The sequence below is a fragment of the Amblyomma maculatum genome, chromosome 1, assembly GCF_055883805.1.
Source record: "Amblyomma maculatum isolate TAMU_Amacu chromosome 1, ASM5588380v1, whole genome shotgun sequence".
NCBI lineage: Eukaryota > Metazoa > Arthropoda > Arachnida > Ixodida > Ixodidae > Amblyomma > Amblyomma maculatum.
This window is the reverse complement of record NC_139344.1, coordinates 204,580,468-204,602,749: the sequence shown is the minus strand read 5'-3', so window position 1 is coordinate 204,602,749 and position 22,282 is coordinate 204,580,468. Positions and strand designations below refer to the sequence as shown.

Here is a 22,282-nt window from a genome sequence, read left to right as displayed (position 1 = left end):
CTGATTTTGCCACCGATTGCCCGTTTGCAAAGTTACATTCAACATTCTTCGAGCATTGAATGTTATTCACCTGTATTCAAATGCCCACGCGCTTAGGTCGATGATCGCTCTGACGGTGGAAAGAAAATAGCGCTCCGTCGACGTAAACAGGGCGGCTCCAAGATGCGACAGCAGGCAGTGTACGAAGCTGAAGAAGGAATACTGTGCAAAGGTTTGACGGATTCAAGCTGTCGCTTGTGGTACAGGCTGTGATGCCTTATTCATAAAAAAGGAACGCGTTGCGATCCATTGTCAAAAAGCACTGCTTTTCCGGTGACGATGCCTGTCTCCTTGACATTTCTCGTGTACACAGGGTCGATGATATGTTCAGAATCCTTTGATGAAAACCTTTGTTGAAGTCTGCTTAGAACTAGGCGTCCGAAGTGAAGCCCTCTGCTTGCTCTCGGTACCGAAGGCGACAGCGGGAAGCGCGTGCTTCGAATCGTTCAGGTAATGTTCGCTTGCCACCGCTAGCATATGACTATTTCGAGTGCTCGTTGACAGCTAGCACGGCCTTTCGAAAGGGCTACGCGAAAATGGAAAGAGGTGCAATCTGCAGTTTTCCGCGAAACAAGCATCGCCATCTGAAGGCTTCTTTCGGGAAAACTGCTCACTTTCTTGTAGCGCGTAACGCAGTTGCAGTTCTTCTGTGTCGTAATCGTGTCCGCGATGGGCTCCATGCTTGCAAATGACGTGCAAGAGGATACGTTCGCAATCGGCTGGCGTTGGTTTTTGGTAGCGCGATTGGCGTCTCGGAAAAGCACCCTGCTCTCTCGGAGTAGCCCGCTCAACCCGTGTTCTTTGTTGCTATTATTATTATTTTTTTATGGTTGTGAAGCAAGCGAGCATTAAGCGGGCTACACTTTGCAGTCGTAACCTTTTGTGCATCTTCATTTAGCCACCCGTAGAAGTCACGAGCAAGATGTCAGAGTGGCGTACAGCTTTCTAGTTCATAGATATGTTTGTTTGTACTGAGCAGGCCTTGTGATTTTTAGCAGGCTGTCAGTGACATTTGTCCCGTATCCTACAGCCTTTTCAGTTGGTTTAGGTGGGCGCCAAATCTGCCTCACTTCTCGGTGGACATTTATACTTACAACTAATGGCGTACAGTGAGGTAAATACATATGTGGTCGGTTCGAATTCCTATCCAAACTAGCCTCTAACGTGACTAGCACATGGGTGCTAACTGAGAAGCGAAATGGTGTGACACCACCTCGAAAGCCGCACAAGCAACGGTTGTGTCGAAATTTTAATACGAAACTACGTGCGTATTTTTTCCGGCACTTTTATTCTGGGGTACGGCGACGGCTTTTCGTGCGAGAGAACCCTGCACGCTATCGCGTAAAGTGAAAACCAGTAATTTCGACCACCTGGGGATCTTTAACGTGCGCTGGCATCGTACAGCACACGGTAGCCACTTCGTTTCGCCTCCATCGAAACGAAGTGGCGTCCGTGTGCTGTGCGATGTCAGCGCACGTTAAAGATCCCCAGGTGGTCGAAATTACTCGTAGCCCCCCACTACGTGTCCTCTTTCTCTCTTTCCACTTTCATTCCCACCTTCCTCCCTTCCCTGACGGCGTGGTTCGGGTGTCCACAGAGCAAGTGTGACAGTTACGGCGCCTTTCCCTTCCTGTGAACCAATTATTATTATATTATTAAAGAACTCTTGATGGTCACTGAGGACAGCGGCGGATGAGTGTCGATGAAATGTAGTGTGTGTACTCCCGAAAGGAGCATTGGGTGCTGCTATAGTTATTTCACGACAGGACATGGCTGCTGCTTTGTTTTTATTTCTGCTGGCGAGGAAAGAACGCCGCTATTTGTGGACTTTATGTGCGCTGCGGGAACAGCTGTAATGCGTATACGGAGGCTGAGCCTAGTGAAACATGTGGAGGGTCATATAGCGGAGGGAAAAAACTAAATAATACCCTAGGCACTAGCTGCGAGCTAGCTTGTCTTATTTTCGGAATTGATGGAACGACGAGCGATTTTGTTTTCTCTCTTTACTCCCTTTTACTTCCTGTGCGGGTGGATGGATAATCTCAGTCGCGCTAAACTGAAACGTGTGAAATATGCTGCGCAGAGAGTAACTCGATGTATCCGCAGCCCATTACGGCTTCACGGGCGTCTTTGCTTGCTTGCCACGTTCATTTATAACGTTTGATTTGCGAAGGTCTCGTTGTTTAGAGACGATTATTCGACTTGGGCGAGCGTCTAGAAAGAAAGGTGTCGGTGCCGGAATCTGCGATTATATATAAGTATTCTTTCGGCTGTCTTTTTCGACGCGCTGGGATAAATTATCAACATTTTAAATTTCGCCGAGGAACAAATGTGCGCTCACTCTCTCGTTTGCAGATATGGAGAGCCAATGTTTTTTTATTTTTTTCTTCTTTCTCGCGCGCGCAGTTTCTTCTTAGCTGTTCACCCACGCGCTTTCTCTCATGTTGCACTATATCGTTGATGCATTATAGAGTGCAATACACGCTTGCTTGCCACACTTAACAGATCTGCTATTAGGGAGGCAGCTTCGGCACCCGCTTGTGTCGGTCATCTTGTCCTTGTTTATGAGCCAGGCTCTGAAACATTTTTTTTTTTTTCAGATAGTTTATCATATTAGGAAAGCATAAGGGGCGAAAAAAGTATGTATTTAAAACTAGATGCTAGTGTACGCACCGCTCAACTTGCCACATCACGTGACGGTCTGGAGCTCAATGGCGCGTTCTCGTGTATGTGGTGCAGAGCTGGACAGCTGAGCTATAACAGGGGGAACAGGTTCTGCCTAAAAGCTGACAAAGTTTCCAATTGATCGCTGGCATTGTTTGCGGCACCAGGTATATGCCGGCTCGAAATATGTGCCATTCGCCTCTTGATCTCGTGCGCACGTGTTAAAGCCATACCGTGCATAAGTTGTATCTTATAAGATGTCTGAGCACATCTAGGCCGCTAAACTATTTCTCCTCGAAGGAATAAGGTATAGCACCACTCAGACGAGTACGAATACGAGGGTGTTTGTTGACGGCATCGATATAACAATGCGCTCTAACTTGGCGGCAGCCTTGCGGTGGGCGTGGTTTAATAGCATGAGGCTGTTCACCTGTGTGACCGATTTTTTATATGCACATTAATTGCGTGCGCGTGTTGCATGGCCTAGCAGCATGACTTGTTGCACTTGTCGGGTGGGGCTCTTGCATGGGCACTAGTCTTCCATAACCTCCATAACATGCAGCTGGTGACCGTATACTTCCGCCCTCTTCGCCTTGTTGTTACTTTCTGTGGCTGTATCGCTGCAGTCGAACTTTACACAGCCATCACTTCTCGTTGACGTTGTGTGAGAAAGTAACCAACCTGCGGGAAAGGGTTTTTCTCATTTACCCGCAAACCTTTTCGCGACAGCCCCGCTTTCAGCTTGACGTTAGATGGGCATCGAGAGCAGCTCCATCCATTCATTGTTCTCAGTGAAAGTTGATTCCCTGTGTATACTACGCCGTGGTAATTGGATTAAAAAAAAAAAAAAAGAAAAAAAAAAAAAAGCTCCCCTTCATCGTAAACAAACTCGTGACGTCATTGGCGTCACAGATGTATTGCCACTGTTTTTAAATGAACGGCGCCGTTGAGTAGCCTCCGGGATCCGCGGCTGAAAATCGGTGTCGACGCAAGCACTTTGTTTGCAAAGTGGACGGGTGGTGGCTACACCTGCATAGAGTTCTTTATGAGGAGGTGGGGGGGGCTGTAGTTTATATCACGTCAGTATCAGTGAAAGTATTCTCTCTGTGATTAGACAGCGCTGCCGCGTCGATGCAGACTAACTTCGAGTTGTCCCCAGTGTCCATTCAGTAGCAAAGTACGCCACGAGGGCGGGGAAGAAACGGAGATTTCCCTAGGAACGAGCGGGCAGGGGCCTTTACGTACTACAGCGTATACAGAGCAGATATCGGTTGAGAAAGCTGCGCCTGTAGGTAGGCCTTCGATAAAGGCCTACGAAGCGGCCTTTATCGAATCTTGCCGAGTGTAAATAAGGAGAGAAAGCACGGATGGAATGGATACTGTAGCATACATGAATTAAGGGAACATGGAAGCCCTGCCTTGGTAAAGAATGTGCTCGCGGAGAGGCGGTGTACGAGAACCACGAACGCGTGGTTTCATTTCTGTGGCGCATAAGCTAAGCATGACTGGCGCTTGTTGCGACCCAAGGTGCAACGCGACCTCAAGCGTGTCGGCTGTGGCGAAGGGGGCGTCTCAACACGCGTGTCGTCGTCCCTGCTGGCCCACTGCCTCAGTACAGCGGCGAGGACGACACGAGTGGGTCGGTGTTTTAAAACCGCGAGAGCGCAAGTGGTCCCCCCCCCCCCCCCCCCCATGTCGCTTCCCCGGCTAACATTTACTATTTATTGGAATAATTCTAACTTTCCTTCGACCCTGCAAAAGCGGCTGAAATCTGCTAAACTGCAAGCGTGCGACTGACATGCGGCTGCTTTCAAATCAAAATGAAAACGCCAGCTAACGCAGTCAAGGACACGACACTACCGAGGCGCACATCCGCGACAGAAAAAGGGACACGAGTTATACTCCTTACTTTCTCTAAGGTGTGCTTCCATAAAATTGAAGCAATCAGCACTGTTGGAGGCACACACTATGGAACCGAGGGAAGCGTTGATATGTGGAACACATTGAGGAATTTGCAGGGAAGGGCTGAAATGTATGCTTTCATGGCGAGTGTCATAGAGCTAGCACTAACCGAGTATATAGTCTGGGGTCGGATGTGACGAGAACGGTTTCAAGGGCTCTCAAAAGGACCAGGGCGTCAGTGGCGCAACCAGAAATTATTTTCGAGGGGGGGGCTGACATTGATGCTCAGCCTCCTCCGTATCGAGATACCTATCACCATCCTCTCAACTGCGCCATAAATTCTGCATGCCAGGATGCAAAGATTGTACACAAGAACAGTACCGCCCGGGCTTTCGTTCCATTGAGTATCCTGCGCATGTATTGTTTCGGACGAAAATTAATTTAAATGCAGAATTGAAAACTGATCATGGCCAGTTTCCAGCCATGCAGTTAGCATTAGTTCGAATACGTAATCTTCCTGACGGACCCGCAGGTAAAATGGTTGCCTGCACTCTTTCCAGTGTGCTTATAACTTTGATTATAATGCAGCATCTGCACTCTAACAAACTGTAGTGTTACGAATAGACGAGGACTCTCAGCAGACCACTTCGATATACTTTCCACCGGAGTATTCATAGCGGCTAAAAACACCCGAGATTCAGTGCGAAGAGGCCCGAGATGGAGAAAGACAGCGTGGCGTGAGAAGGTCGAGTTTGGCCTGCGGAGGCTGCACATGTGGCGTCACGCTCCCTCCGAGCTTTTTTTTTTTTTTTTTTTCACGCATTCCACCTCTGCGTGTTTTGTCAGCCTGTCTGATAGTGTGGCTTTTTCTCCTTTGTATAGTCCGATGAACGATTTCAAAAAACTAAATGCACCTTTCGCTTTTTTATTCCCGCCGCAATCTCTTTTTGAGCGTGAAAAGACATACTGGAGACAAAGTGCAGGTTGATTTCCGGCCCTGGGGGTTGTTTTGGTCTGCAGTGTATGACAGTACGCAAAAATTTCGTGGGGGGCTGAAGCCCCATAAGCCCTCCCCCTGGCTACGCCTCTGCAGGGCGTGCGCTTAACATCAGGTTCCATGCACTTGTGCTTTGTGGGGCCATGTTTGGCGACTTGGCGCGCACGGTACGTGATCACAATTGTACAGCCTGGCACGATGGTGTACAATATTCATTTGACGTAAACCAAGGAGTTATGCGGTGGATGGTAGGGCATACGGTTCTATAGCCTGCTCATGTATTCACCCATCCTTCCTGGCTACCACTGGTGTTGGTGACGGCAGTAATGCGGGACGCAGTCCATTGGTATAGTAGATACACGGCGCAAAATGAACAGGACGAACAAAGAACGGACGCGGACAAGGCGCTTGCTATAAAAGGCGAGTTCGCGCAATAAATTTCAGTTGCAGTTTAGAAGAATCGACTGTTGGCCTAGTTGGTACATGATAAGAGTAAATATACTGCGCAAAATGAACAGGACGTCCTGTTCATTTTGCGCCGTATATCTACTAGTGTCATGTACCAACTAAGCCAACAGTCGATTCTTCTGTAGTACGTCGGCAATTAAGAAAGTGTAGCTGTTCCCGGAATGAGGTGACTACCCCTATATGACGTCATAATCACGGTGGTTTTGCTATTTCACCTCGGAAGATGTCGAGATGTCGCGGACGGTTCCTGTGCTTGCAGACGGTCCTTAGTTTGTTAGTTGCGGTAAGGTAGCTATACTTATCAATGCAAGGTCCTAAATGACTCATGCGTTCGCCATGCATTTATAAAGGGTGGGGGGGGGGGGGGGGGGGGGGGACTGCAACTTCCTGGTGACGAATAAAGCATGGCGAACGCCATCCCTGTCGAGTCTGTCAGAAGTGCTATTTTCTTCCTTATCTGCAGTAAATATTGCTGTTCTAATAATTTTGTAGTTAACATTTGATCAGCCCAGCCAACTAGGGGCCCATCATTATGCCCATCGACTAATGTCGAATCATTCTGTGTGGAAGCTTTCCAAGAAGCCTTCAAAGACGAAGGGGAGAGATGAACTACGCATATAGACGGTTTGCAGCAGTGCTACAGTTTCAAATCATATTTTCATTGCATGGTCTTGTGCCCTATACGCAGACACCACTGTTTTAATATTCTCTGACTTGTACTCAAGCTTAGTCAGAGAACGTTGCCGCCCTTAGTGGCTCCACTACACCATACTTCACTAACCCCTTTTCTCGCGTGTCCCCGTCAGTTCGCTGGCACTAATCTTCGCTCATTAAAACGTGGACTACTGCGCGGTGTCCTTAGTTGTACGCTTGTTCCTTTCAGTTGCCTGGTGCCCCTGCTGCGTTTCGTTCGAGCCGCCTGAACGTTTCGGCGACTTTTTGTTCTGAGACGCAAAGTGTACAAGTAGGCTTTTACCGCACGAGACGGATTTAGGGTTGTCTGATGGCGGATCTAGTCACTGGCACATCAGCGCAACTGTTTGGTCCGATACCCTTCTCCCAAGCATTTCACTCAGAAGAGCCGATCACCAGGTCAGGGGAAATCCTGTATCCGTTGAAAAACCTGCAGGTATCCGGCGGCATTGGGAACCGAACCCAGTACCCCCCCCCCCCCCCCCCCCTCCCCAAATGAAACCACTGAGAAACGAATGCAAAATTTTGTAATTGTGGCAGCTGATGATTTTTGGGTCTTGCATGCCGTACGTTTTGGTTTGTTTTATAATGCAGTAACGTATAAGACCAGCGGAGAGAAAAAGCCGTATTTTCTGTCCATTTGCTGTCCAATGCTGGTTCTGAACGGGAAATCTTTGCGCTCGCATTAGAAGCGAGAACCATGCTTGGAAATTTGAGTGAGTCGCCATACTAGGACTTCCTTTCCGGTGTGTAGGTGTTTCAAATGTGGTAGCATATGCGCACATCAAAACGGTTAGAAGCAGCTACCGATGGCACATGTTATAAATAGGTCAAGTTAGTGTTTTAGAACACTAAGCGATCAACGGCGCATGTTTCAGGTATAATTGCTCGAATGATTACATACCCTTCATAGCAGAAAGGAAGAACAGGCTCCCTGTTTAGAATACCCGACAATGTTTGTCTTAATCCCAGTTAATTCTAGTGTTGAAAAACAGCCATAGCGAACATAATGTACAGCAGTGTGTTAACCGTGCATTGTATAACTTAGCAAATTTGCGGTATGATCGCTGGAACTTCTACCACTGAAAACGACGTCAAAGTTAGTGCGTCTTCGAATCAACATTTGCGCTTACTCTTTTTTGGATAATCACATTTTCACTTTTCTCTTTAAGGCTCAAAACGCAATTTGCAGGTGGCCGTATTGGTTGAAGTCTGGTATCCGGAGTTCAAAAGGTAGGCTCGAAATACATTTCGGTGTGAGCCTATGCGGTGTCATGGCTTATCGTTACTTTAATCTCTATCAAGACTTTGCCTAGCTGGTTCATAACTAAATGGTTTGTTTCACGCTGTTCTTTCGCCATTTAATCTCTATTACCTCAATAGAAAAATAATTTAGAGGTGTGTGCGCCGTGCCGTCAACAATTCAGATAATGCCGTCTGCAATTCTGTTTCCAGCTAATCGGATCATATGTTCGTTTTGTCAGCGAAGCTGTGCAGTTCCTTTGGTAACCAAGCCTTGTCCCTGGGTCTTGAATGGTTTAATGATGGGTTCTTGAGCTAGCAATATTAGGCGCTTTAACTCTCGCTCGTAGCAAGAAGTATATTTCCTGGTTGTGTGTTTTTTTTTATTTTTTTACTAAAATATCTTGTTTATAGTTTTGACTGTTCCACTCGGAGTACGCAATTAGAGAAAGAGAGAGAAACAGAGGCAAAAAAAAAAAAAGAAAAACAACGCGCTGCTCCTGCTACTCTTCTTTCCCCCCCTTTTATAAGGGAGTGTATTGTTCTGTTCTCCCATATATTTCCTCACAATCGAGATGTATTAGTTTCAACAGCCAGGTCTCGTGTGGTCTGATCTTCTACGGTTTAATAGACACGGATGCGATGGCTGTTAATTCTGGTTAGTCATCTCGCAAACGATAAGGCGTCTCGAAACGGCGCTAAGAAGGATGTAACGGCTGCGAGAATCGAACTCTTTATGTCTGGAGCCATTGCATAGCTCTGGCCACTGGCGGTGGCCGGTAAGGTGGGAGGCAATGCGACGGGGCTTGCGCTCGAGTTAGCCCTGCCTCCCCGCGGCATTCTTCTGAGGTGCTCTGGGCGTGAGGCGCGTTAACCGCCCGTGTTCTACAGTTGCGTTGTTTCCACGGGCATGGCAGCCGCGGATGAGGGCCGGCGGCGGGCGCGAGGCTGCTTTCCTGCCCTCGGGTAGCAGCTGCGCCTGGCAGCCTTGTTTCGAAGGCCGCGTCGACCTTTCCAGGCACGAAACCGACATGAATGTGGGCCATGCATACTGCTGCTGGCACTGCTGCTTCTGCTGTTAAGCGCCCCAGTGTAGCTCGCTTCCGAGCTGTCGCACTTGCGTTTTGATTTGATACCCGGGTGCATAGACGCACGAATTATTATACAAGACCACGAGGCTGACGGTGTACGTGGAAAGCTGTACCTCTCCACGCATCTCTCATAGCGGTAATATCAACCGCTTGCGCTCCCGTGTTCCTTTGCTTCTCTCGACACCGCAAGTGCGGCATACTACTGTTAGTTAGAGCTGAGCATTTCCACCGGGGAGGTCTTATGTCCACCGCTGTACGCTGGCTACTGGTTCGGTATTTCATCGCAAATTCTGGGTGGGGTGGATGTAGAGGGAGGGTTCGCCCCGCCCCGCTTCAACATCACAACAGTGAGGCACATCTTGAAGGTCAACCTGATCTTCCCTCTCCTGTGGTGGCATAGTGGCAGAGAGCACAAAAGACAGCAAAATCGCTTCTGTTCAAACCTGCAGCGCAGTACAGCAGTGCCGTCGAGTTTGAAACACGGCACGTCGTGCACTCACTCGGCTGGCGTATGGATTCAAGGACTAACGGGTGTCTTCATCGGCGAAGAGGCAGAAGTGCTGATGGTAGAAAGAACTGTAAGCCGTAGGGAAACACTGGGCTATTCTTTCGTGCGCTGAAATAGGCACAATGCTGCGTTGGAGACATCCCCACCCGATTAGCAAATAAAGCTCATGCATGCATCCGTCATCCACGACTGGAGCTCATGCGTTCAACGAGTAGCTGTAGTTAGGCCTTGGGGCTTTTGCGCCTCTACGCGGCGCTGGATATTTTTTTTCCAGGGGTCGTATTTCCTGACCACTATATTTCCCGAATTGATTCCTTCGCCTCTTTGCCACTGGTCGCCACTGCCTTTGGGACCATAGCCGGTGACAGCACGTTGTTGCGTCAGCCGTGATGTCTCTGCGTACTACCTGCTGGAGTGGCGTCGAGTAGTAGTTGAAAAAGAGAGTGAAGCTTCAACGAAATAGGTGGCCAAGTATACAACTCGCGAGGCGGTCTGCTGTATAAATTCTTTTCCTTCGATCCTGTTCTATTCTTCTATCTTCCTTGATAGATCGCGGTGATTGTAGGCGATTGATTTCACTGCCTTCATGCCGTCCGTTTTAGAGCAGGAGCTGTGTGCCAAGTCGGGGATGCTTTTAATGCGAGACATTTACTGTGGGATATTATGAGATGCAGTTTTGCACATGTTGATGGGAATTGTCAACTGAGTTTCCGATACGTGGAAAAACTTTGCTTTAAAGCTTTTCCTGTGCTCGCGGCGATTTAAAGCTGCCATAGAAAACCAATGGGGCGCGTTTTTTTTAAATAATTTTGAGGCAACTGTGGAATATTGTAAGATACTGTTTACTGTACTCTACTTTAAGGGAGCAGAATTTCACTTCACTAATGACGATTTCCACTGGTCGCTACGGAGCACGTTTTCTAGCTCCGGGACGACGATTTAGATTTCCACTGGTCGACCAAGATAGGTTGCGCGTATTCCGCTGGTCGTTTGGGGCAACTCGGGACGCTCCAGCTCGATCCGCCGACCGAAGTCGGATCTCGCCGGAAGTCCTAGTCGCTGACGCGGTCACTTCCGGATGCTGCTGGATTCTTTTGGCTGTTTTTGACCGTTTCAGCGACATCGGCAGAGGACGCTGGATGTCATCGTTTTTTGCGCGAATATGTCGAAGTGCGTCTATCGAAAAACGTCTGCAGCGTTAAAAAAATGAGAAAGCAAGTTGTTGAGGGTCGCACTCCTGTCTATTTATCAACCGCAAACATTTTGGCGCTTGGATGCGGCTACAACTTTCGAAACCGGCTCAGCTTTACTTCCGCCGCGCGCTCTACACGTTCCGCTGGTCGACCAAGGCTGATTCGCTCTGTAGCGCTTTAGGTCGGCTCGGGCGCCCAACTCAGATCGACCAGTGGAAATCGCCATTAGTCAGACTGCCATAGAAAAGCAATGGGCCGCGTTCTTGGAAATTACTACCAAAATCCTAGGAGCCCGCCGAGGGAAGATCTGCGGATATATCGACTAATGTGATATTAAGCAGTATGCGAAACAAATGCATTGAATACCTCATTCGAAGAAAAGGTCCCAGGTTTCTGAATAAGCGGGAGCTCCTGGTACACGGCTTTGTCGTGCCCCGTAACCGAAAACTCCGGCGTTCATCGGCTGGTCGCTTTTTCTTTGCCTTTGTCAGCACTGAAGGAATGATTTCACAACCACCCTCAAGTCATCCCGTTGTTCCAGTTTGACTATGTTTACATCGTAAAATTAATTTTGTGGCGGAATCGTCCGTAATAGGTCACGACATGTGCTATAAAGCGGAACACGAATGATTCGTCCATAATTAGTCCACGTTTTTTTTTTTTTTCTTATTGTGAATACGAGGCTTTAAACCTTAACAACTGCACCCTGTGCATCCATGCAAACAGTTCCATATCGGACAAACAGTGCAGCACTAATATGGTTTCTATAATCACAGCTGTCACGAGCTTAACCTAAAATTGGTTACGATGTCACTGCGGCCGAAAGGAAGTAAAATAACTGGAATAAATGGGCGAGCGCGGCTAGCGAGTGCAAGAACTGGGGTATATAAACTGGGAGCAGCCACGTGTGAATACCGTGCTGTGACTGTGCGAAGTGCGGAATCGTCGCATATGACAGACAAACACAGAAGGAAGGACACATGATTGGCGTCTGTCCTGTGTCATTTCAGTGTTTGTTATATGCGCTGAGATGATACCTGAAAAAGCAGACCGTGCCTTCAAGTTCTCTTAGAACATTGATAATGTCATTACTCCATGCCTGTGTCTCAACGCAACTTAGGTCGCATTTGTTCGTCGAGTTGGCTGGTGTACTAACTGCGCGTAGATTAATTCCGTAATTCAACACATGGATTCAACGTTACGATTTTTCTGTTTTGTTTGCCAAGGTATCTGTTCTAAGAATCACAGAAAGTGGCTGGAAATAAGTTACCCGTGAGGTTTCAATCTAAATAAAACAATTTTTCACAGTGTACTTATCGCTGTCATAGGCTGTGCTATGTCATATAAAAGCGCTACAACTGCGGGCATGCTGTCCTGGGAATTCTTTCACTGTACACAGCATTGGCTATGCGCGTAATGAAGCGCAATCTGGTTAAATCTGTAAAGGTAAATGGTTCAAGGCACCTGTTTTATTACTGCGCACAGCGCGCAAACAGGACAGTATGCTATTATGTGCAGGTTAATGCCGCTTTGGTGAAACATTCATTCACACTCACGCGTTCACGCCATCTAAGCGCGACGTCCAAACTAGCGTTGCTGAGGCAGGTGAAACCTTGCGCATTTACCTTGCGAAAGAGGAAACGAACTTCGTAGCTGTTCACGTATAGCCTGCGGTCATTCAGGTTCACAGTGGAGGCGGAGGATTTGAGCAGTAGTTGTGTAGAGGGTTCCCTCTAATTCACAGTCTGAAGAACCGCCAGACGACATCGGTCGCTGCTCATCGGTCATGCCTCCAATATTCAGTGCCGGGCCTCACTCAAGGTCCCTTCACTGCTATATGTATTTGAAGGTGAACAGTCACCGTTGTACCATGCTTGCCCATTAGTTGTGACTAACTCGTTCCTATAGTTCTTAATTACCATTCCTTGAAGTACATAGAGCTCGATTTGTGCTTGGTGCAGCATGATTGAGCATGCGCCTCTAGCGCCGCGAAGAACAAAGCGAGCAGACGATCTCGCGTTGCGCCGGGCCGCCACCAGCTGTCGCGGGCTTCTGAAACTGCTTACGACGCTATACCGAATAGACTAAACGCGCAATAGTGAAGACCAACACTCACTGTAGACCCCTCAAATTTTGCGTCATCCGCACAACGCAACGACTGCATAAAAATGCGAATCGCAACTGTACCCGGCCGGCTCTCGTAACAACGTATACTGGATATGGGTGATGCAGACGACGCATGAAACGAAGCGTGACCAAGGAATCCCAGTATTGGGAGCCTTATTACAAAGCTCTATATTGTCGCCGATAAACCTCTCGTTCGGCACCGTGTGGTGTGGACCTTGTGTAGTAGCTGTAGCGGGCTAAGCTAGCAATCCAGAGGAAGTCCATAGGGCATAAATTTCGGTATCTTTTTTACACGCTCCCTACTGTTTCTGCATTCGTCTGGGCCTTTGGTCTTATGCGTGGTGTGAATGGTTAATCCAGCTTATCCTGTGTGCTCGGAGAAGATGTATCGCCTTCAAGACTGGTCATTTATGGTCATAACACTACAGCGCAACGGCACGTGGCCAAAATAAGAGAAGCAGAAGAACGCTATCACATTGCATCTACAGTGTCAACTAACCCGGCAGTTCACTGCTGTAAAAGGCTTACCACTTTACTTCCGCTATATTAAAAAACTGACTCTCCTCGCCTACACCAAAGATGTTCAAGTTCATCGTGGTGGGCACATTTAACTTTCTGGACGCGAGCGAAATATTACAGCTGATTTAGTTGGCCAGGTGCGAGATATGTGTGTATAGGACGTCACGTTTCTCCTTGCTTTCGGTTCGAGGCTAGGGCTTCGAGGTCAGGCTTCAGGCAAATATCGGCGAAATCGGTGTTAAGGCACCTTAACGATAGCGCACAAATAAATTTTGTGACTGCTTAACGCGCCTTAAGAGGGCAGCAGTGCGATAGCGGTGTGTTCTGGTTCCATTGCGCATGGGTGGAAGTTGATGAAGTTGAGCTGTTGTATGCTACAGGTGGGATTAGCCTTGCTTATTCTGCCGGCAATTGCTCCACCGGAAGTAGATAAAGACGAAGGCATGCAGTGCACAGGGCGAGTATAGTGAGCTATAGTGCGAGAGTGGCAGTTAAACACGGCGGCGTACTGGTTTCGAGCAGTGGCCAGCGATGCTAATCTATTCGCGCCGCCGCGGGACCGAAATCCAATCGCAGCCATATTTGTTTTACTTCTTTCAGCGTCACAGATGCAGCACAGACAGCGGCTTTTCAGCTGAGGGGAAGTCTTAACGCTCGCGCACTAAAAATAAGCTCCGTTCGATTCGCCTGCACTACGTGAACTGGTTCACGTGGTGCTGCACTTCGCGATTCGTTTCAGCGGTACAACGTGGCGCCCTCTGCTCCACACGGTTCGTTTAAAAAAATGCAGACGTCGTGCAGGTCGAGTTCGCGAAATGTTCAGCAAAACTGTGCACCACCTGAACGGTCGGTACCGAAATGGTGCAACTGCAGCCGTCGCGTGAAAGCAGACGACAGCTTGCGTGTTGCGATTAAAGTGAAGCGACCCTGCAGTTATGCCCCTCGTCAACGAGAACGGTGCCCGTGTTCGCCAAAGAAACGACGAAGTGTACTTCAAACCGTGTCTACCAAGTGTGTGAAGTACGCGTAGCCGTTTTCTTGACGAACTCGATCGTGTTCTCTTTGACTAGTAGAATATTTTTTTTTGCCGTTTATCACAATGCACGAGCCAAAATCATCGCGGCTGGCTAATGGCAAAACTTCGTTGTCATATGTGCTATTTGAAAATTCATCAAGTTAACCGGGACGTTGGCGCTGGTTGACGCTAGTCGCATACAGCCGACAGGAGCTTGCTGGGGACGCCAAAGCTAGCAGACGGCCTGGCCTGCACTGTACCATTTGTTTAGGAAGCAGCCGGTGTATGCTGCACTTGAACTGATGGAACCGGCGCTGCACGCTTGCGACACCGCCACAGAGCTTTACGGAACTGGTGCAGAGAGTGCAGCCGAATCAAACGAACCTATACAATGTCGTTAACCAAGTGCTCACGTGAAATATCAGGTATCGGAAACACGAGTTGTGCAGTATGAGGTGAAACGGAAAAGGAACCTTAGAAAATTGCATTTCTTTCGCGTGTTGCTGTCGGCTGAAGCCGCTCAGAACAAAGACGACGAACGGTGTACCCGAAATTAAGGTACCGAGTTCACGCGATGTGCGTAATTAAGCGTTTAAAGCCTGGCCGACGAATTGGAGTGCATAGGGAAGGTCGTCTCTGTACGATATTCGTCGCGCTTTGTAACCACCGCGTCGTATTACAGGCCCGCCTCGCACCGCAAAGGAAGTGAACCAAACGTAATGAAGGGAGCAAAGTAACTTCTTGCATGTACTGCCTTTGTCAAAAGTTCAGAGCTTACGAGGTTCTGGTTCTGGGCCGTGCAGAGCACGGGTCGTTGTCCAGTCCCAAGCGTTCCAAAACTCTTGAAGGTGAAAGGGACTTTCATCTTTAACCCTCGAGTGGTAAGAAATTCCGCGGATGTTGCCAAAGCACCACTACACGGCTTCTAAAGACCCGGTCTTAAACTTCTGGCAAAGGGTGTCACTTTATAGAAAATAAGTGAGCTGAGAAAAGTCACGATGAGGAGTTGAGCTGAGGGAAGTTTATCATCAAGTATGGAGCCGAAATAATGCGCAGGTCATGTTCGTAATATAGTACAGTACTAGGAAAACGGGAAACATTTGGCGTTGTAATAGTTAAAAGGGTTTCGCGTTGAAGAACAGCTCGAAACCATCGTTTGCACTGCTTATTTTTTTTTAATTTACCTTAATTTGTTTTATTGTGAACCCCACAGTTTAGAATTGGTTTGTTTGCTCCATGCCGGCGCTGCGGAGAGTACACCTACCCCTGTTGTTCAGCCCTCAGGCTTTCGAGCAGCTGCGTTGATCGTGGTGGCGCATCGTTGAAGGTAATGACGATCCGCGGAATTAAATGTACAGGCGAGAGGAAGCGGTTTTCTTTCACTGCTTGCGTTGTGCAACTAACGAGCGACACCGGCTTGCCCTCTCATTTTTCGTTTCCGTTCCTGTTTCAGGCCTTGTTTCCTGTCACAGTTGTGTGTCAGTCCAGTTTCAAATGCGGCGCAGTCTCCACTTCGTGTTTCTTCGTCAGCGCCTCGTGACGTTTTTGCTGCAGACTGCGTCGTTTGTCCGTGCATTTAGTAAAAGTTAGTTTTCCGACGCCTTTATCTCGACTGAGGCTATACGTAGTTCGGTAACTGCGCCTCGGAACTTTGACGTGTGCGCCTTTGCGAAAAGGCCCCGCACACAGCCACTGTGTGCGCGGCCGAAATTTTACTCGTCCCCAGTGCAGTGTCATCGGCGTGTATGGCATACATCATGGGCGTCCTCGCGAGGCGCAAAACGGTCGACGCCGGAGCAGGTACGCGCAGCGGCGAACAACAGCCACGCTCGCTCGCAGCCAACAGCAGCACCTGGCTTCCGCAAGCGCGGGCCATCTATCATGGCAGCCTCTGCGTCGGTTGATACTTGACGGAGACAGGAGCGAAGAACGACGCCAGCGCGCGCCTGCTCGACACGCTCGTCGCGCTCGCGAGAGACACTCCTTTTTCACTCTTTTTTTCGCGAGGAGATCTAAGTGCGGCTTACAGTTGGCGTCGAGTCGAAAGCGAAAGGGACCTGCGGCGTTTTTTCTCTCTCGGCACTTGAGCTGTCCTCAAGCCGTGCAAGATAAGCGTGCGCAGTGATTATCTGTGTGTACAGTGAGCTGAGAATAACCCACGAGTTTATTTACCGGTGCTTGCCGTCAAATGCGGGAGGCGGGATAATTAAATGAAGAGTAACACTGCACAGGCGAACTTTAGTGTGCTGCTGCTGCCACACATTTCTACGTTTTGCAGCGTCTCTTACTTTCCTTAAGTTATTTAAGTAAAACCGAAAAGCTAGCATTTTTCGCCATAGTCGCTTGTTATCAAGTGTGCCACCCGCTAATTCCTGCTTTCATGACAAATTTGTGCCCCATCATTAGTGCCCAGAAATACCGATTTAATCTCGTGAGTTGTGCTGTTACTTCGTAGTATGAACGATTTACCTAGGTGGGGGCACACGAAATGTGGATTAGTTTGTTAAGCGTTTTTGTTGAGCGACGCCTCTCTTGCTCTGCATCTCAGTTATTTCTGGCTGCCGTCGTTATGGGTCTGCCCGTGGGCGCGTCGAGTGACCCTCTCTTCTCTGTTTTGTTTGTTCGCAGGGGAGGAAGGCGAAGCGAAAGCAGACGCCCCTGCCGACGAGGCCAAGGAGGACGGCTCGGTGACAAGCGACACGCGAAGCACGTCGCCGCCAGCCGAGACGCCTCCTGCCGAGCCGCGGTCTTCACCGGTGGACAGCGAGCGTGCTTCGGCGGCGACGCCCAAGGCACCCTTCTCACCCATGCAAGATGAAGAGCCGGTTGACGAGCCGTTGGCGCTCAAGGAGGAGCCGGAGGAGCCGCCACGGAAGACCAGCACCCCAGCGCGCGATGAGGCACCGCCGATCCTTGCGCCAATGGTCGTCGTTAAGAAGGAAGAAGAGGACGAAGACGAAGAGGTCGGCGCGGAAGAGGACGCTCCGCTCGACTTTAGCCTGAAGAAGCCGTCGGGAAGCGACGTGGCCGAGTCCGGGGATGAAGACATGGCGGCTGCAGAAGGCTCCGCGGCCAACGGCGCCACAACCGATTCGCCTCTCGACCTGTCGGTGTCCCGGCGGAGAGCGCGAACTGTACCGCACGAACACAAACCTGCGAAACTGGGTCGGCTAGAAGCGATACCAGGAGGGCCCTGGCTTGGAGCTCGAATTCCGTCATCTTCAGCGCCGGTAGGGCTGAGCGCTAGGACGATCGGCTCCGAGCCACACCACCAGCACCATTCATGGAACGGCAAGGTGAAACGAGAACGAAGCACCTCGTCCGAACTGAGCCACCCAGCGGGTCCCGCAATGAAGATGACGTTCCCTGAGAAGACCAAGGGAGACGCCTTCCGGCCAGCTTCGAACCGGCAGAATCCGTGGCAAAGCCAATGGATAAGTCGGAGCGGCGAGCAGACCAAGGACGTCTTCACGTGTGTTTGGTGCAAGGAGTCCTTTCAGTCACTGGCGGATATGACGTTGCACATGAAGCAGTCGCCGCGCTGCGGAATGGCTGGGATGCACGCTGCCGCGCCGCCACCGCCGCCCGCAGCAGCAGGCCACACCACTCCTCCTCCGCCAAAGCTTACAGCTACACCGCCAGGCGCCTCTGGCGCAACCACGAAAGACGGCGTGCCCCTACCTCGCAAACTGGTTCGTGGTCAGGACGTCTGGCTAGGAAAAGGCGCTGAACAGACGAGGCAGATCCTCAAGTGCATGTGGTGCGGACAGTCGTTCAAGTCGCTTGCCGACATGACAACGCACATGAGGGTCACGCAGCACTACACAAACATCATCAGCCAAGAGCAGATTATCTCATGGCGGACTCCGGAGGACAAGCTTGCCAACCAGTCGCAAGTCAACGCGGTACTCACGTGTAAAGTATGCGACCAGGCCTTCGGCTCCCTGAAAGAACTGAGTTATCACATGGTCAAGAACTCTCACTACAAGGAACATATTCTGCGGTCCATCACAGAGGGTGGTGGGCGGCGACGACAAACGCGTGAGCGACGCAAGAAGTCGCTGCCTGTGCGTAAGCTGCTCGAACTGGAACGTATGGAGATGACGGCACGTTCTGGAGCACCGAGCAATCAAACGTCGCCAAGCCCGCTAGGCGCTGCTGAGTCCGACGGCAAAATTGCCTGCGAAGAGTGCGCCGAAAAGGTGGACGCCAAAGACTTTGTCCAGCACATCAAAAGCTGCAGCCGCTCGCAGCAGTTGCTCAAGACCGCGTTGCAGCAGCAAGCTCGACCCGAGCCTTGCTCTTCCAACGAGTCACGCAAAAGCGCCGAGGATGACACACCACCGCCTCCACCGCCGCCGTTGGAGTCGCCGCGTCCCCAGTCTGCTGAACCCGATCGCGCGGCCTCCACCGAGTCGGAGAAGAGGCCCAATTCGACGTCATCGTCGTCGACATCGGTCCTCAACGCCATCGAAAGACTCATCGAGAAGAGTTTCGATAGCAAGGGCAAGCGCGGAGGGCCCACTTCGGCTGGGATATTGCAGCGACTTGGCATCGACGAGGAAGTCTACCCTCCGTGGCATCCCGCGGGCTCTCCACGTTACGGGGCCATCAAGTCGGCCGGCCATTCGCCACGGCTGACAGGGGGCCTTGCGTCGCCATGTCCATCCGAAGAGACGGCTGCGAACCACGCTTCGCCGCGCAGCGGCGTGTCTTCGCCAGACAAGGACGCAGAGCCGCCCGTGCTTGACCCGGAGCGCCTGAGCCAGCCTCGGTCGCCCGCGGAGTCCGTGTCGACGAGGGCCAGCTCGCCGGGCGCAGACGACCTGGTAATCGCGGATGGGCTGCCCTCTCGGCGGTCGTCCGAGCGCGGCGGGCCGGACACGGACGACCTTTCGTCATCCTCATCTTGCGACACACCGCTGGCCGAGATGAAGACGACGTCTCCCAAGGCCAAGCAAAGCCCGCGAGCAGCGGTCTCGTCGCGCCCCAGGCGCGGCCAACATAATGGCGAAGGCGACGCGGTCTCGGACCATCCGCTCAAGGAGCTGCAGAAACTGCTGGACAAGACGGACGCGCACCTGTCGCGCGCCAACGCACCGCAGGCGGCCAGCCCTGGCTCCATCCTGGCGTTCAGCTGGGCCTGCAACGACGCGGCCACCTCGGACTCTCTCATGAAGTGCGCGTTTTGCGACACGCATTTCGTCTCAAAGGGCGCCTACCGGCACCACCTCTCCAAGATGCACTTTATCAAGGATGGGTCTGCGGCGCCGCCGCAGCCCGGTGACTCGCCCACCTGGAAGGCCAAGGAGCCCGCAGGACCCAAGGAGGTGCCGCCGGCCGCCGGCAGCCATGGGCCGGTGGCTGGCTCTCCTGCCGCCTCGCCGGCCAGCTCGCCGGCGGCGCCCGCCGAGGAGAGCCCGCACTCCAAGTTTCTCAAGTACACGGAACTGGCGAAGCAGTTGTCCAGTAAGTACGTGTGACCCCCAGGGACTCGGCCGGACAGTTGTGTGGCTCGCCAAGCTGGGACACGGAGCAATCTTTCCATGTGATTCTCATTCTTTCGACACCTCGTTCTTCGAACCCCGTTTGTGATGATGACAGTCTGTGGACTCAAGACTTGTGCTCTTTGAGTGAATCGTGTGAGCATGGCCAGCCTATGCCTGCCTCCGCCGCCTCCGGCGATCGGGTCTTCACTTACAGATCTGGGCGACCGTTACTTAACTGACCTTAATGGGGCTGCCCGCAACCAAGTGTTCAGGCTGGGAGACGCTAGTCGCCCGGCAATCCACAGAGTGGCAATGCTCAAGCAGAACAGAATTCCACGCGCCGGTAGCAGTCACGAGGTGGCGGTTGGAAGGCATTGGCTGGCTTACCTTAATGTGTGCGCCAGAACCAACATTCCTTAATTTATGAACGTGCCGCGATGTACGCCCCCTCGTCTTCTTTCCGTTCTTTTTTTTTTTTTTTTTTTGGAGCTCACTCTTGTCATTGATTACATATCCATGGAAGGTAGAAAATTTTCAGTGTTTGCAATAAGGCATTTGACGCATGAGCAATGGCGTTGAAAGGCTGTGTTGTTTCTTTGCCAAGGTCGCGTCACCTCTGTGTGTCCACAGAGCAGTGGCAGGAGGGCGGGACTGCGGTAGCTCAGAGGTTGTTTTCTATGTTGCGCGTCTTGTCCGGTGTTTCAAAGAAGTAGTAGCGACAAGAAGCGATTATTCCAAGCGACAGCCCTTGTTTGTGACCACATACCTGCAGCAGTGCACCTCGGTGTTCCATATCAAACCTTGTGATGCTGTGTTTATTCCCTGAGTTCTTCAAAAGAACTGCGCGAGTTAGCGGTCAGTCGATGTTGTAGTGCTTGCGCGGGTGGGAAATGCCTTTATACGTGTACATAGAAGCGACATTTCTTTCCTTTTTTTTTTTTTTCGTTCGTGGGGTTTCAAGTCCTACATGCATATATTGTACTATAGTTAAGTGTGATTACGAAGAATGGATCGTCGGTTTCAGGCAGTTGCTTTTATCCTCATGCACGCTGATGCTCACGTTTGTATTGAAAACGCAAAGCGTTTGCGAATCTCTTCATTGGGATGGCTTCAGTTGGTTGCTCACAGATGGCACAAAAGGGCCCTCTGCGACTGGTTGCTGTTCCACGGACGTCTTAACAACCAAAGATGCGCGCGTCGATAGGCCTGTGCGCAGTCTGAACACATTATCACTCGGCGAGAGTGCGGGAAATCTCGGCCTCCCCAGCTCGAAGCAGCGGGGCGGCCTCTTTCCCTCTCTTGCCGCTCTTTCTGTTTGTCTTTCAGTGTCGCTAAAGTTCGCCATGCCAGCAGGGGCCGTTGCTGCAAAGGATCAGCGAGCTTTGTTATAGTGTTTCGCCGCGGGTCATTCGAGGGGAAAAACAGCAGCGCGCCTAAGCACTGGGCCGATTGCTGTGCGGGGACCGCGAGGGGCGCGCGCACGGGAGGCCGTCATCTAGGTCCCGCAAGAGAGCGAACAAGAACCGGGGATCGTAATTTGAAAACTGCAATGCGGCACGCGAGCCGGCGAGATTGAAACGACGCAATAACCGGTGAGAGCTGTTGTCGCGTGCAAGATTCCGGGAATGGTGCCGCGCTGCCATGTATTTTCACTTGGGGTGTCAGTGCGGTAGGTGAAAACTCGTCCACGAGACCGCGGTCGAGCTGCCTGTTGGCAGGCAGCATCTTTTCTATTATGTATCCGGCACGTAGATTTGCGCAGACTTGGACCGCGCGCGCCGCAACGGCAAGAGCCGCCCTTCCCCAGATACGTTTACGCGGATAATAAGGAAATTTCGCCGCTAGCTCGGCCGCAGCTGGAGCTGCATTCTGTGCGCTCTTGGTGCACGCATTAGCGCGGCCGCTGCTATTCCCAAGTTCCTTTGTGACAACTTCGGAGGCGCCGCTGCCTTTGTCGAGGGCCCGCCCGCGTAATTTATAGAAGTACTTGTCTGACGCCCTCGCGCGCTGGTCGCAATCGCGCTCCGGGTCGGCAGACCGCGCGCACTGGGGGCACTAAACGCGCCCCGCTGGTGCCCCGGAATGAGCTCTTTAGCTGCGCGCCCGAAATGATGTTGCATATCACGCCGACGATGCTGCGTGGCGCGGAGGAATCCTTGGAAGTGGCGCGGCCGCGTCGTCTTCTTGGCCCCGATTTGTGTAAAGAAGAAAAAAAAAATGCTAAGCTGGCGAACGTTGTTGTAGCCTGTATCTCGTTATATAAAGGAACCTGCGCACTCGTCTCCTTGCAATCTGGCACGCCTGCCTCCTGCGACTCCCAGACGTCTCTGAACCA

The 22,282-nt window shown here is 51.0% G+C and overlaps 1 protein-coding gene across 3 annotated transcripts in view; it reads left to right on the top strand.

Moving 5' to 3' along the window:
• The window catches only part of LOC146205403 (protein tiptop-like), a 431,831-nt gene extending 410,943 nt beyond the window's left edge, over nt 1-20,888 (top strand). For all 3 annotated transcript variants that reach the window (XM_084590060.1, XM_084590059.1, XM_084590058.1), the window contains exon 2: nt 17,087-20,888. In XM_084590060.1, coding sequence (XP_084446186.1) covers nt 17,087-19,941 — 2,855 coding nt within the window. In that variant the 3' untranslated portion in view covers nt 19,942-20,888. The remainder of the gene's footprint in view (nt 1-17,086) is intronic.
• Nucleotides 20,889-22,282: the final 1,394 nt, after the last annotated feature.